General features: G+C 43.4%; 1 protein-coding gene across 1 annotated transcript in view; it reads left to right on the top strand.

Annotated features, from left to right (window-relative positions):
• Nucleotides 1-12,219, top strand: part of LOC309584660 (polyadenylate-binding protein-interacting protein 1-like) — a 43,795-nt gene that overhangs the window by 13,112 nt on the left and 18,464 nt on the right. The window contains exons 5-6 of the mRNA XM_082300823.1: nucleotides 500-611; nucleotides 1,889-2,014. Coding sequence (XP_082156949.1) covers nucleotides 500-611; nucleotides 1,889-2,014 — 238 coding nt within the window. The remainder of the gene's footprint in view (nucleotides 1-499; nucleotides 612-1,888; nucleotides 2,015-12,219) is intronic.

Here is a 12,219-nt window from a genome sequence, read left to right as displayed (position 1 = left end):
AAATTACCTCACTGTGATGTTATCTTAATCCTCACTGTTTGCATTTATATCTAAATTTTGCTTCTGTCACTTAAAATGGTAGGATAAAGAATTTATCAAATAAGTATAAAGGCATCTAAAACAATGTAGGCAGCTCCCTGAAAGGGGGAAAACATCTTTCAGAGTACACCTATTTTATTTCTGTTGATGTTTGTCTGCCCATGTTAAACTTCCTGGAGCCATATTCTAATATATAAACTGTGTAACTGTCTTTTAATTTTTACATGTTGCAATTTGTCCTATTTCGTTTTGCTTTCTCAGATATCTCAGTGCTCACCTAGAACAAAAATCTGCATTCTTTGTGAAGTCCTCTCACTTCCTTCACAAATCAAACTTCCTACTGTTCAGCATTTAATAGTTATAATGCAGTGAATAAGTTCTTAGCATTCTATTAAATAAGTAGCATATTGCATATGTTGGGTTGTCTATAGATTATATGATTTTTTTAAAATGTTTTCAGGTGTCAAACAGAGTATGAAAACAGAGATGAAGCTGCCAAAGGAGATGAGACTGCTCGAAAACAATTTCATGCCTTTGTGTTGTTCTTAGCTGAACTTTACCTTAACCTAGAGGTAAGAAGAAAGTTGTATGTCATTCATATTCATTAATTTTTGTTGTGTTTAGGTAAACACTAAAATGGAATATCATTTGAGGTGTGGGTTTTTTGAGTTTGTTTTTCTAAAGGGAAAGGGGAATAAAGTAAAAGAACTTTAGAACAGTTTAATTCCAATGTGTCCAAGAAACAGATAAATGAAAAAGGACAAGATCATCAGAAGAGAAATGTATAAAGATTAAAAAAAAGTGTAAGAATACATAAAAAGAACCAGCCATAAACCACCTTCGGAATGAAGCTTTTGGTATTTTCTTTTGTCTAGTAAACCCACCAGATTACTACACTTAAACAACATAGAAAATGTTACAACCTAGCAGAAGCAGATTAGTATCGGTAACCCATGTAATTCAGTATTCAGCCACTAATAGGAGCTATTATCAAATGCTTGAGGAAGGCATGGGAATCTTCAAAATTAACAATTAAAAATGCAGACCTTGAAAGATATTTCTTCTGAAGGTTGAGTCCTTGGCTTATGCATGAAGCATGAAATTTTGTATTTAGATCAGGTTTTTTTGTTTCTGATATGTACAAAAAATGTATGTACACATAAAAATTCTTTGACTCTTATACCCGTGAGTTCAGTAAGTTCACTGACTGCTGTAGTGTCGTTAAACTATATTTTTCACTGCTTTATTTCAAAGGTTTGATTTAAGCAGACACTACTAAAATGCTTTGCTGGCATGAGGAAAGAAAACTCTGACTCTTCCATTTGTATTCATAAGTGGGCCATGAAATCTAATTTTCACTTGCTAGAAGTGAAAAGGAAGCTTTCCAAAGGATTTGGGGGAGGGGAAGTTGCCCAATTGGGAGTACCATTTATTTTTAAAGCATTTTTTCTAATTTTTAAATATATAAAGAATGCCTTCTAGAAGTAAGGTACTCTACAGCTGCAGAGAATGCATAAGGTAGGATGGGAAAAGAGCATGGGATTTGAGAATTTGGGATGATGTGGATCACTTGCCAGGCATTTTGCAGCTTTTCTTAGCAATTTATCAGCAAAGAAACAAAATGCTAGGCAGGCATTGTTATGTATATGTCAGAATTGCAAGGATACTACTCTATATTCTAGAAATAGTTACGGTATTTGACATGTTCTTTCAACTGAAGAGCTCAACTATGTTAATCACAAACCAAATCATAGAGCATTTTAGAGAGAAAATGTGACTAAATTAATTTCTAAAACTTAAGTCTTTTAAAATGTAGTTGGGTTTTGGGTTTTTTAAATATATTTTGCAGATTAAAGGAACAAAGGGACAGGTTACACGAGCAGAAATTCTTCAAGAAGGTCTTCGAGAATTACTAAATGTGCTCTTCTCTAATCCTGTGGATAATAATTTGATGTGTGCAGTGAAACTGCTGAAGGTGAGTAACGCAGTACTTGTGCTTGAGGCATGAGCTCTGGCGAGCCCCCGGTCAAAGAGAGTCCAGTTGTGTTACTTCTGTGCGTCGCTGAAGCGACTTTGTCATCAAGAAAGGTGCTGCTGGCTGGGCTAGCTAGCTGGCTTCTCAGCAGAGGAAACACAGCAGGAGCCGATGGTATCGACTCAAGTTAGCTTGGAGACAAAGGAAGAGAGAGGCTGTTCTGGTCTGACACCTAACAGGTTTATTGTTAGAAGCTTAGCAACCCAAACAAGCTAAACAAGCTCGGAAGGGATGGAATGCAATGGGATGCTCCCCCCGAGGCTTGTCCTCAGTTTTATAGGCAATTTGAAAACCGCGGCAAAAGGGGAAAACAACCAATGAGTTACAAGGCAGGGGGAGGATACAATTTAACAAGAACCACTGGGGGAAACCGAGAGGCAGGAGTTATAACAAAGAACCAATGAACAACCGAGTAACCAAGAATTTTCCCGAACCAGGGGAGGCGGCTTGTACCCGGGCATAGCCCAGGAGGGGTGCGGCTTAGTCTTCTGGGCCGCCCATCAACCCCCCCTCTGAGTCTGCCTCTCCGGGAAACTCGATCCAGGGGATGGGCTGGGATTGATTGGCATCTCGCTGCCCCAGCCCCGACGTGGGCTGGGCCACAGCAACATCTCCCCCTTCTTTATTACCTTGAAATGAGGGGGAAGGCTTAAGGGATTTCAAAACCAAACACTTAAAAATGGGAAGGGCTAATAAAATTAACAACACTATAAACAAAACCCAAACAATGTCCTTGATAATGGAGAGAATACGGCTGCTGAAGCTCCTGGTGGACGAAGAGAGACTGGAGGCCCAAAAGATGTTTTTAAACCAGTTGCTGCCCTCTGCGCGCAGGTTGTCAACTTGGGCACGAATTTCCTTAATTTTGGCATGGATGGACTTGCTCTTTGACAAAAAGTCTATACAGCAGAGTCCTTCAAACTCATTGCAACTGTGGCCGTGGGCGAGGAGAAGGAAATCAATGGCAGCTTGATTTTGTAATGTCGCCTGCTTTGTTTTTTCTTCCTCAGCTAAAAGCTGGCTGAGGACGGAGGACGTGGCTTGGGCGCTTTTCCCTAGCCAGCAAGAAATCTGCTCAAGTTCTCCAAGGGCCTTAGCTGCCGCCACCCACAGCATGAAAATTGACATGATAACTCTTTTAGGATGAGGCCAATTAGTGACCGAATTATCACAATCATCAGGGATTTTGTAAATTGACCCAGCCTGATTAGCCGGATTTTGCCACTTGAGAAGTTGAGCCCTGTCTGGGGTGAGAGTGGTCAAATGCTCCAGAGTGCAGGGGCCTCCTGTGAGAAATGGTGGGATTCCATTCCACGCCCAGTCCGCACAGATTAAGAATAAACCCTCCGGCAGCACCTTGCTGTGACCGATGGGGTTGGAAACCGACAGAGCCATATTGTGACACTAACTCTGGGTTTTATAGATTCTGTTAAAAGGGCTGACTGGGAATTGGTGTTCTGGCTTGCTATAGCGTGAGTTAAAACAAAAGGCTGCCCCAGCAGACCCCTGAAGATGTAATTCTCGGGGTTCCTGTATGGCTACCGGAAGTTTCCGCATCCACCAGCCCCAGCAGTGGGGCTGGAGGATGTGGGTGTCATGGGTGTAGGCAACAAACTCCTCAGCGTACAAGGGAATACCAACAAGGCAGGAAGACAGTGGGTCCTTCGCCCCATCCGTGCCCAAGCATATCCCCATCTGGTTGAGGGCTTGGGCAAGCGATACCCACACGCTGTTTTGTGGCTGTGGTATGATCCATGCCTTGCCTCGTTGGTGGTGGCACAGGAGGAGCTGCAGCAGCAGGCGGGACAGCAGCAGGTAGGAGGTCATCACGCAGTCAAGAGTGGTAACTTTAGGAAAAGTATAACACCAATATGATTAACACAAATAAAATTAACTTAAATAACAATGGCTCCCTTAGATTCCCCCTCTTTCAAAACACAATGAGGGGTCATTTTTGGAAGGGAGACACATTTTAAGGAGACTGGGAAGTGGAGGGTTTGTTTTTCAGGCCTGGAGGAGGAGTCTTTTTTCCAGGTGGCTTGGTTTTTCTTCTTTTCCAGGCTGTGGCAGCTTCTTTCCTTTGCTTGGCATCCGCAGGTGGTCTCAAAAAAGGTTTGATCCACTTCCCAGGGATCCATCTTGGACCTTCTGGGGTGGAAACACACCCGTAGCCTGTACCTCGGGTGACTAGGGGGTACGGGCCACGTATTTGTAAATATCAGGGTCTTTTATTAGGACCTCAGGTCTCTCAGTCAATTTATGTTTGGCAGAGTTTGTGAAGTGTCTCATGATGGGAGGATCAGGTTCCTCATAGGAACAGTTTAAAAAGTTCAAAGTGAACAACGCTTTGGAAAGTCTTATGATGGGGGCAGCGATCTCATTGCCTCCTTTTTGTTGTTCTAACAGTCTTTTTAGTGTTTGATGTTTCCGTCCCATGATGGCTTGGCCTGTGGGTGAGTGAGGGATGCCAGTGATGTGATCCATACCCCACTCACTCATGAATGTTTTCATCTCTGCAGAGGTGTATGCTGGGCCATTGTCAGTTTTTATTTTATTTGGTGTCCCCAACACAGCAAAGGCCTGTACTAGGTGGTTGATAACATCTTTGGCCCTCTCTCCACGGTGGGCTGAGGCAAAGGTCGTGCCAGAAAAGGTATCCACAGAAACATGAATATATTTCTGGAGGCCAAACTGGGGAAAGTGGTTGACATCTGTTTTCCATACCTTGCAACTGCCTAGGTCTCGGGGGTTAACCCCTTGACCTAATGATGGAAGCTGATGTTTTTGGCAGTTGGGGCATGTCGCCACAAAGGCTTTCGCCTGGTCTCTAGTGAGGTGGAACATTCAAATGAGAGCTGGAGCATTTTGATGGAACATTGCATGGCTCAGCTGGGCTTGCTGGAATCTGTTAGGCAGATTCGATGACTCGATGGGCATAGCTAGGGCATCTGCTCTCCTGTTCCCTTCGGCAATAAATCCTGGCAGGTCAGTGTGTGATCTCACATGCATGACATAGAATGGTTGCTTTTGGTGGGAGATCAGTTGGATCAATTTCGAAAGCAAGTTATGAATTTTTGGGTTTGCAACCTCCTTTAGTAAGGCTCTCTCTGCCCTGGAAACTACACCTGCTACATAGGCTGAATCAGTTATCAAATAAAATGGTTCACTGAACCGCTCAAATGTTCTGACCACGGCTGCAAGTTCTGCCACTTGTGGGGATCCTTCAACTACCTGCATATCAGACTCCCACTTCTGAGTGCGAGAATCCTTCCAAGTGATGACAGACTTGCGGGAATGACCGGAGCCCTCTGAAAAGATTTTCAAGGCATTTAATGGTTTTCTGCTTTGAATTTCTTTTGGAATCAGTTTGAAGACTGAAGTAAGTGGTCTGTGTTTTGGATGGTGTATAGAAATTTTGCCTGTGTAGCTGTCTAGGGCGAATTGGAGGTGCTCATTGTTTTGAAGGAGGTTATCAAGTGAATCGGTTGCCAATGGTAAATAGATACATGTAAAGTCACACCCTGCAAGGGTGCGGAGGCGGGATCTATCTTTCATCACCGGCTGAGCCATGAGCTCCTGTGGCGTTGTGATACTTTTGGACAGTTGGTGCAAGAGGAAAACCCACTCGATGATTAACAGGGGATCACTCTGCACCTCGTCCCATTGAAATATCAGCCCGTGAAGGTATGGCATTTCCCCTAATACAATAAATTGAAAAGGCAGACCTGGGGTGCAGTGTTGTGCCTGCCAGGACGACAGCGCTTCCTGTACCTTACAGATGGACTGTCTCGCCTCCTCTGTTTCATGCCTAGGTGATGTGAGGTTATCTTTCCCTCGCAGAAGGTTGAACAGAGGAGCGAGATCTTCTGTCGTCAGACCTAGGAGCAGCCCACCCAATTTATGGACCCGCAGAGCTGATGGAGTTCCTGCAAGGTCTTGGGAATATCCATAATTTTGACTTGTTGGGGAACCACAGTCTGTTCATGGATTTTCAGTCCAAGGTATTTAAATGGAGAGGTTTTCTGGACCTTTTCGGCCTGGATTTCAAATCCATTGGCCTCTAAGGCTTCGATTACCTTCCCCAATGTCCAGTCTAAATAGGGTTGGTTAGGAGCACACACCAAAATATCATCCATATAGTGGAGCAATATTGCCTTTGCTGCTAACTTTCTGATGGGGGACAGAATGTGAGCTACATACCACCAGCAGATGGTGGGTGAGTTTTTCATGTGGCAGAACTCGCCACTGGTAGCGCTGCATGGGAGCCTTTCGGTTGATGGAAGGTACCGAGAAGGCAAACCAGGGTGCATCGTCTGGTTGGAGAGGGATCTGGAAGAAACAGTCTTTAATATCGATGACTGCTAACTTCCACTGCCTGGGGAGCATGGAGGGTAAAGGCATTCTGGGCTGCAGGGGTCCCATGTCCTCTATGACTGCATTTATTTTCTGCAAGTCCTGTAGGAGGCACCACTTGTCTTTCCCCGGCTTTTTGATTACAAACACTGGGGAATTCCAAGCACTATTAGATGGTTCGATATTTCCTTTTTTCAATTGCTCCTCCACGAGTGTGGTGAGAGCCTTTGTCTTTTTTCAAAGGCCACTGATCCATCCAGATATGTTTGTCAGAGATCCAATTTAATTTCTGGAAGGGGAGCTCCACAGTGAACTTACTAAAAATTTTGGGGTTGAGATGGAATTTCGACTTGAGCCACCCACTGGGACATGAGATCTCTGCCCCACAATGTAAATCCAGAGTCAATTACAAAAGGACAGACTGATGCTATCTGTCCCTCCGGACCCTCAGTTTGGACAACTGCCTTGCTTCTCTGGACAGATATAGATCCCCCCACACCCGTCACGATTCCTTCTGCCAGCTGCAGCTCCCAGTGTGACGTGCAATCATGGGAAGAAATGACTGTCACGTCTGCTCCCGTGTCCATCATTCCTGCCAGGCTGATGTCGGAGCCTTGGCAAGACAGTTTGCAATTAAGCATGGGTTTGTTGTTCCCAACTACCTCAGCCCAGAAGACAGAGGGGTTGTAGTCCTGTGGCGGACTGCTGGGCATGAGAATAGCTTGGGCTACAACCTGGTTAGCAGCAGGAAAATAGGGAGGATTAACACACTGGATATTGACAGTAAAGAACCCTTGTGGCCCCACTTGAACAATTTCTGGTGTAACACAAATGTCAACTGGTGAATGTACATCATCTTTTAACACAAACAATATACAGTCTTTCAGGTTCTCGCAACTCACGACGATTCTCTGGAGTGTTACTCAGTCCATTTGAGTTGCAGTGGTCCTTGTAACCATTTTTCTGGTGGCAGTTTCTTGATTAATTCCCCCGTGTGGCCCTGCCAATCCATGCGGTCCTGTCAGTTTTTTGGATGCATCCCATCAGTGGCAGGCGATGTCATTTGCCGTGGGGAGACAGCTCAGGAACCCTGATTAATTGGAGCCAGAGCTCTGCAGTTTTGGGCCAAGTGCCCTTGTTTGCCACACCTGTGACAGACCCAATTAGCATTTCTATTGCTTTGAGGTGCTGTTGCATCAGCAGCAGCTGCAGTTCTTATTAAATTCCCTCCTACCCCCACCCCCCGTTTATAATTTAGCTGATTAATAGGCACTAAAGTCGTGCAAGCACGAATCATTTGACTTAGGGTTGGTGGAGGTTCAAAATGAAGACCCAAAATCACTCTTTTACAAGCATCGTTGGCACTAGTCTTTGCAATTTGCATTATAATATGCTCTTTTCGGATCTTCCACTTGTCTTTCCACCATGAGCCTCAGTTTATCCACAAAATCAATAAATGGCTCATTCTGCAGTTGCTGAATCTCAGTATAATTCAATTGAGGTGCTAATTTAGGGGGCATCATTAAGAACACTTGCTGTGCTGCTTGCTTTACAACATTCAGGACCGGCTCTGGTGTATTTTGAGCCTGGTTCTGGGGCTTGGCTAATAACCCCTCACCAGTAAGGTGATTGTGAAAAACGAGGTTCACTCTCCTGTTAGAATTTAAAGAGTTTAATATAAAGACAATAAGAGACACATAAAATAAAGCAAAGGGATAACGGCCAGGTGCCTTGGCGCTCTGCCAAGAGCACACTTGATGCCCGAGGTGAGTCCTTTTTATACTATTTTTACTGTCTGTTCTCTATTCATATTAAAACTTTTCCTGGAGCTGTCCTGCATGGCCACTCCTTGGTTCCGCCTTTTTAGAGCATGCGTAGTCTTCTGCCTTGCGGTTTTATTTCTTTTGATTCTTGGGGTTGGGCCCGCTAGGTAAGAGTCGATGGTAGGGTGGATCTCTTAATTCTCCAGACAGTCAGGGCTGATTGCAGCTTTGGGCCTCTTTGCCCCCCCGGGCAGAGCGGTGATAAGGGCTCTTGGACTCTCCTGGCCTCCTGTTCTCCGGGCGGAGTAGCCTTTGGGCCCTTTTGTTCTCTGGACAAAGTGTTGATTAGCAGCTTCTCCGGCCTCATCCTCTGTTTGCTTGGAGGTTATCTTACTTGCTCACACTTGCTGACATTCTTGCTAAAACGAGAGAAAACTACATCCACACAGCAAAAAGCATTTCTAACATTATATAATATCTACCTTTATACTTTGCGAGAAGCCAATATTATATGTTTATAACAATCCCCCCTTTTTCTATTTTATCAATCATTTGGCTTGAGCAATAATTCTTTTTTCTTGGCTTCTAATCTCTGTTCATTCTTTTCACAGATCAATTTGGCTTCTTCGAGAGGGTCTTTTATATCACTTTGTCTTTTTAATACCATAATTTTTTGTGCTGTTCCAGACATAGCCAACTTTGGGTCAGTAGGCATTGCCACAACTTGCATGCCTTGAACTACGCTGGTGATTAGCCGAATAAAGCAGGGGATCAAGCAAGGGAGAAATATTAGACCAGCTGTAGCACATAAGAGGAAGAAACCTAGCTTCTTCCACCATTCTTTCCCCAATATGCCATCCCACCAGTTAGCAGTCATCATTGATTCCCATTTTTGGACCGGTACATGGGCTATTTTTCTGAGATTGTTTGCGATATCTAGAATGGCATCCTCATTGTCATCAATTTTTAAACAACATTCCGATGTATTGAACTTCCCGCACACACCCCCTTCTTCAGCCAGTAAATAGTTTAAAGCCAGCCTATTTTGATATATTGCAGCTCTCGTTTGGCGTTGCTGGCTGACTATTAATTCCATAGCCCCAGCTGTTTCATTGGTTATGATTTCTACAAGAGCTTGGAGTCTGATGATATGATTCAGCATGTAAATTGGGGTTCGATATCCCCAACTTCCATCTTGTACCCAGGTAACTAGCCCATATGTTTCTAATATTCGTTCAGGGGGCCATTCCTCATCTTTCCATTTTTGGATTCCTCCAATTAAATCTCTTTTATTTCTTTTGAAGTCTTCATAGACAGGTATTCCTAATTGATCTCCCTCTGGTTCTGGTAAAAGGAAAAACCCTGGTTGAATGATTCCTAGTGTACAACTCCCTTTCCAATGTGAAGGGAGTCTTGGGTATGCCCTTTTCCCACATATCCAAAATAAGCCATCTGGTGCTTTCCAATAATCACCTTCTTGTTGATCTATATTCTCCCAAAATTTGGATATTTCTGGGATTCCAAAATAAGGATTTTTCCTTGTGTCATTACACTGAAAGAGTCCAATTTCATGATCATATACACAGTCTTTTCCTTTTTTCTGAGCCCAATACCAAGTTGGTTTTTCTGGGACCCACCACGTTGAAGTTTTGTTGCTCACTTTATACCTTTTACAGGGAGTGTTTCCTACTTCATTAAGAAAGTTTTTCCCAGTTCACCAGAGGCATTCTTCCCCTATCACTGTTGAACTTAAAATCCACCCCTCAGGTCGGTTGCCCCCTCTTATATTTGTCCGGTTCCATTTAAGGAGTTCTACCGGGCCTACGCTGCTACCTTTCCATGGCCATTCTTCTGTCATCAGAGCTCCTCCACAGACCCAACAGTTGGTTATGTTAAGTTCTTTACCTATCCTCTCCCCCAGTTCCACAAACAGGTTTTTTCCTAACCTTGGGGTGTTTTCCTCTTTTAACTGTTGTTTAAGCTTTGCATACAGGTCCTGACGTGAGGTGAATATAGGGCGAGGTTGCTGTGCTGGCTTTGTATTTTTACTTACCACTTGTTCTTTTACCAAATCTTGGACTGTTCCCCTGGTGGCAGCTGTGAAGCAAATCTATTTTTCTTCTTTTGGACAATTACTTCCTAGTCTGTTTCCACTTGTTCCTAAATTTTCTGTAATCCAATATTTTTTCCCTTTATGCATGCAAATACCTAATTTGGACGAGTCATAACAGTGACTGTTGATATGGGTATGAGTAATAGGAAAGAAACCCCAGTGTCTTTCCATGTAAAGCTTTCGATAGCATTTGTAACATGGTCTTGCCAGTGTCCCGAAAGGGACCAGGATAAGTGACAAAAGAAGGAATAACAGAGGTCCAGCATGGCTTATACTCCCACCTCCCTTGCCTATGAGGTTGCAACCCATAGCAGGTGTATTGGATCTTCTCGGTGGCGAGTACAGTGGCCAACCCGGTCTTGCCCTCTATTTCCTTGTCACTTCCTTTGTAGCTTTTAGGCAAATTTCTTTTGTCACCTTTTTAACTGTAGTATCTTATTGTATCTTAGGTATTTTCCCATTCAACAGGCACTAGCAATTCCCATCTGCAAAGCAAAGTTATTGCTTTTGTTGCTTATGATTTTGTCTGGATAGGGGGGTTGATTTTGTGCTTGACACCTTTTACAACTAGGGTGTCGATGGTGTGAAATGCCAATTTCCCTCCAGATTAATTACTTATATTTGATCTGGCTGGCATGCCCCGTATTAGAATGATTCAAACAGGGTATATGATGTGGCACTGATGGAAGTTGTGATTCTCCCCCTTCTCAATACAAATCACAGGCTAGAATCAGAACATGAGAGTTCCCTGTTTGATACAGTCCCAACCCTTCCTGTTTGAAGTAAGAATATTCTTCTTCAAGATGTCCCAGAATTTGTCCAGGGGCCACTGATATAAATTTGGCTTTTACTTCTCAGTTAGGTGTGATTCTTTGCATATCCCTTGGATTATTTAGATTGTTCTAGTTCATTGCCACTTGGCCTCCGTTTAAGAATCAATTTGGTATCACCTGGTTTGGATATTACAGTCCACTCTTCAGGTTCTTTTACAGGTCCTTTGATTCTGCTGGCATGGATCCACCCTCGTTCCTTGGTCCGGATTGCGGCCTCAGTCGTCAGCAGTACCTGAAAAGGACCCTCCCATTGTGGAGTCAAAGATTGTTCTTTCCATGTTTTTACCAGTACTCATTCCCCTGGGTGGATATTATGAATTTTGAACTCCAAAGTTGTGGTTTGAGGGATCATTCCTTTCAGCCGCAAATTTTCAAGTGTTCTGGCAATTGTGGTGACATATTTTTTGACACTTGCTTCTCCTACTTCATAAGTGGCTGTTTCATGTTGAGTGGTAAGGAAGGGTAATCCGAACATCATCTCATAAGGAGATACTCCCAGATCTGACCTGGGCTGTGTTCGGACTCTCAACAGAGCCAAAGGTAAACATTTTACCCATGACATTTGAGTTTCAATCATTAATTTTGTTAAGGTTTTTTTCAAAGTCTGGTTCATTCTTTCTATTCGGCCTGAACTTTGTGGGTGCCAGGGGGTATGTAATTCCTATTTTATCCCCAAGGCTTGAGTTATTTGTTGTAAGACTTTGGATGAAAAATGTGTTCCTCTATCTGAGTCTATTTTATTAACCATTCCATATCTGGGAATAATTTGTTCCAGAAGGGTTTTGCATACTACGTTAGCTGTAGCTCTGGTAGCAGGAACTGCTTCTACCCAATGAGTCAGATGGTCTACTATTACTAATAGGAACTTCCATCTTTGTACTTGAGGAAGTTCAGTGAAATCTACTTGGATACTTTGGAATGGTCGCAGAGCTAACTCGCGGCCTCCTAATGTTGTTTTTCTCATTATTTTCCTATTTACTTTTTGGCAAGTTATACAGTTCCCAGTTATTCGTTTTACTACCCCAAAGATTCCAATACACCCATAATTTCTTAAAAAATGATCACACAAAGCTTGAGTGCCCC

This window comes from Coloeus monedula (assembly GCF_965178545.1).
Source record: "Coloeus monedula genome assembly, chromosome: W".
Lineage (NCBI taxonomy): Eukaryota > Metazoa > Chordata > Aves > Passeriformes > Corvidae > Coloeus > Coloeus monedula.
Note: the sequence above shows the minus strand (reverse complement) of the source record. Positions and strands in the feature narration are given on the sequence as shown.